Source organism: Drosophila navojoa, chromosome 3 (assembly GCF_054131105.1).
Source record: "Drosophila navojoa isolate 15081-1374.11 chromosome 3, UAZ_NAV_1.0, whole genome shotgun sequence".
NCBI classification, from domain to species: domain Eukaryota; kingdom Metazoa; phylum Arthropoda; class Insecta; order Diptera; family Drosophilidae; genus Drosophila; species Drosophila navojoa.
The window spans coordinates 21,946,840-21,950,704 of record NC_142891.1 but is presented as its reverse complement, the minus strand read 5'-3'; the positions used below and the strand labels follow the sequence as shown (position 1 = coordinate 21,950,704).

Sequence of the window (3,865 nt, the reverse complement as noted above, 5' to 3'; positions counted from 1 at the left end):
ACTTCTACGCGCTGCCCTCGGCTGACCAAGTTGACTGCATAAATTGCCGGCAAGCTGTCGTTGGGCAAACGAGCTGAGGCTTAGCGCCTGCAAGTGTGCAGCAGATTGCGTCTTGTTCCAGCATATGACTATGCATATTTGAAAGGCAATTTCTTGACGCACCAGCTCCATTGCCAGCGTATGCAAATGCAATTTCATTCATGTTTACAGGCACTTTACAGTGCATCATGGCACCGGAAGATACATACATAGTGTGTGCACATATATACATTTGTCTATATGCGCATAATTGCATTTCACATCGATTTCCACAAAAAGCCACTCAACTGTGCCTTAGACATTATTTTATGCAAACTGTTGGCCTGCTCCACTGGCTCGGGCAATGCGAACAGCTGCATCACAACACATTAAATCGCTCAATCGTTCATTTCGCAGCCAAACATTTCAATCAATTCAATCGCAAATTTCACTTCCGCATCCGATGTGCCGCCTTCTGGCAAAATGCATGAAATGCATTTAACAACATTTTCACACTTATACCGCAGCATTTTGTTAAATTCACATTAAATATACATACATATATATACACGGCTGGCCGCCACCGCCAGACTGGCAGCTGCAGCAACCACCTCAGCAGACCCACCCACTCAGCACCACCCTGTCAAAATGTCATTGCGAAAATCCATGAATGCTTACGTATCCGCTTATGCAGTTGCGCTACGCTTCGTCTGGCGGGCGGTCGGGCGGGAGAGTGGGCGCTCGGTCGGGCGCTGATATTCCCGTGATAAACGCGTATTCAGTTACGCAACACGACATTGCAATTATATATGTAAATATAGCACACATGCCACATGCTCTTACATAAGGCGGGATATGCATGCCACGGACCGGAGCGCATATAAATGCGAATACAAAACTACCTCTGTGTCGGCATTAAAGCTAAAGGCTTAACAGCTTAGAACAAATACGTTTAGCTACAACTCATTCGCTTTATGGATATGCATACATACAAGCCTTTAGAGTGTTTAATTGTTAATACATAAGCCTACCACAAATAACCAAATATAGAAAAAAATATAGAAAATATATATATGTGCAAAAAAAACTTCATTTATGTTTTAAGTAAAAAATATATTTAAAAAAAAAAATAATAATAATAATAAAATTAAATTATCAACCGCAGACAAAGTACATAAAAACATATATTTAAAAAAAAATGTGTTTTTATTTTTAGATTAAAATAAATAAAAAAATAATAATAATAAAACTAAATTATCGAGTGCAGACAAAGTACATAAAAATTTGTATTTGAAAATAAATTTATTGATTTATAGATTTAAATATTTTTGATTTCTTAAGATCTTTCAAACTCATTTAGTTGATGAAGTTATTCAAAACGAAATGTTATTAATTAGTACTTCACTGTCTGATTCCTCTTAAAAAAATTGCTCATAAAATAATGTAAATCTCTTTCGTATATGGAATACTATTTATTGAATTTTAACCTGCCTTATACCACTGTATAAGCACATTCAATTGTGCCCATTGTATCTAGACAGTCACTAGTATACCTCAGCTCAGTCCCAAATCTAATGAAATGAATGCGCCTTGTCTTGTATTGTCTGGCCCACTGTAACTGTGCCACATTTAATAATGCCAATATGCAAATATAATATATACACATACATTTATACATATATATCTAAATAATTTGGTCTGCAATTTAGACGGCTTGTGTCACGGCATATGTCAGTTGGAAGCCCGTTTCACTATCGCTCGTCTGCGCATCGCTGCTGAAATGAATGACGAAGGGCGGACGTGCGATTAGTTTGCTTCCAGCCAGGCCATTGCCGCAATAATAGGTGGGCTGTAGCGCCTGATTATTGGCCACATATGAGTTGGGTATTAACAGATAGTCCGAGGCACGCCCCAAAGTGCGCACCGTACTGTGGCAGTCTGTATCGTAGCCAGGCCCAGGAGCATCATTGTATTTCGATAAGGCAAAGTGTTCTATTTTGTAGCTGTAAAGGGAGTGAGAGTAGACATCATATATGAGATGTGGGTTCAGTATGAGGTATTAAGTGAGATCATAAACCTTTGACTAAGGCATCCAAATAAAATTTTTCCTTAGATGACGTGTAAGTCTCCCATTAAAAATTTTATCATTCCCCAATTTGAATTTTACAATTTTTTGAATTTAATATAAACTTCCAAGGAAAATAAGATTTTATATCAAATTCTTTAAAACTTGTAAGTAATCCATAACTGAAGTTCTGGAATTTTTATAGAAGTGTCCCCCAATTTCTGTTAGGAATTAGTTTAATATGAACTGAGCTATTATAAGCCTTTCACTAAGCCTTCCAACTGAGACTTCACCTCACATTTAGTCAAGCTTTCTCAATCAACTTTAGCTTATATCTGACATGTTTTAAGTAAGTAAATCTGTTTTTTTCACTCCTTATTCTCCCTCACCTATTCGCCCCATTCTCTACTCTATCCTCACTTTACTTATATTTTACAAAACTAAGTATTCTAAATAAACGACAATTAAAATGTTGCATTTAAGTCTCACTCTTTCTCTATCCATTCTCTCATATCGTCACTTCCCATTCTCCACTTAAACTCCCGCAACTTTTTGTATGTAAATCTATCTCTTTCACCCACCATTCTCTCTCACCAACACTCACCTGATTTCACGATCAGCCCCACCTGCCACACATATAGTGTACTTCATGTTGGCCATATAAACGCCACCAGCGAAATTGAAGCTAACAATGCCGCCCGACGAGCTGCGCCAGTACTGATCACAGCCGAGTGGGGCCTGCAGTTCCAGATCCGCTGGCGAGGGCGCTGTCAGTGTCTGAAGCAGCTGCGCTGCGGGACCCCCAGCGGAGTTGGTCCCAAAAATGGTGCGTGGCAGCAAATTGCTGAGGAAGGGCAGCAGAGGTCGCACTGTCGGCAACTGGGGAGCGTTGGCGGCGGCGGGAGCAGCTGCTGGCTGCTGCGTGTGCTGCTGCAGACACTCGATTTGTGTTAGCGTCAGCTGCCACGTGGACTGCGCCGAGTGGCTGGCCAAGCTGAAGTGCAGTTTGAGTGTCTGGCCGCGTTGCAGCTGCACGTACAAGTGCTGTCCGTTGTTGCGGCCGCAGAGCTGAAAACGCTGCACCTGCACAAAATCGACGCACTCCAGCAGCTGCGTGCTGGCATTGAGTTTTGGCTGCGCCAGCTCCAAGCGCTCGAAATCGATGCGCACTTGACAGACCTGTGCGCTCCACGGCGCTACCTCATAGTGGCAGCTATCCAGCTTGCTCAGCTCCCCAGCTCCCGGACTTCGTATGACAATGCGCTTTAGCCGCACACTAGACCCCGAATTGCACTGCAGTTGACAGCGAGCCCCAGTCGAATAGCTGACTAGCAGCAACAGCAAACACAAAGACTTCATACTATTGCACTTATTTGATTTACTTTATCGAATGGCAGCGCTGATTTAATTTGAAAATTTGGCATTCTTTTGGCTTTTATATATGACTCGTTATCAACTTGCACGCCAGATATCATACTATCACCCACTGATATTGACATTCGCCATTGCCCAGATAACAGATGTCTCCATACGCGATAATGGCTGGCCCGCCCAGCATCTGGGCCAATAGATGTCAACAAGTTGTCAAGTTGTGAAATGTGCAAGAAACTTCATGAGTCAGCGAGTTTGTGGTGGAAACTAACTGTATGAGATAAACGTATTTAAAGAGTTTGTGGAGAAGTGTGGAATTACCGTGGAGAAAATAATTTAAATTATAATAATAAATTTAATAATAATAAACTACGTGCTCTGTTTTAAATATTGTCTGTATATTGTATTATT

The 3,865-nt window shown here is 41.1% G+C and overlaps 1 protein-coding gene across 1 annotated transcript; it reads right to left on the bottom strand.

Annotated features, from left to right (window-relative positions):
- Positions 1–1,592: 1,592 nt before the first annotated feature.
- On the bottom strand, positions 1,593–3,509 carry LOC108658772 (uncharacterized). Its single transcript, XM_089258469.1, has 2 exons — positions 2,688–3,509; positions 1,593–2,021 (listed from the first exon to the last, which is right to left on the bottom strand). Exons 1-2 carry the CDS (start codon positions 3,440–3,442, stop codon positions 1,724–1,726), a joined length of 1,053 nt encoding a protein of 350 aa, XP_089114595.1. The 5' UTR covers positions 3,443–3,509; the 3' UTR covers positions 1,593–1,723.
- Positions 3,510–3,865: the final 356 nt, after the last annotated feature.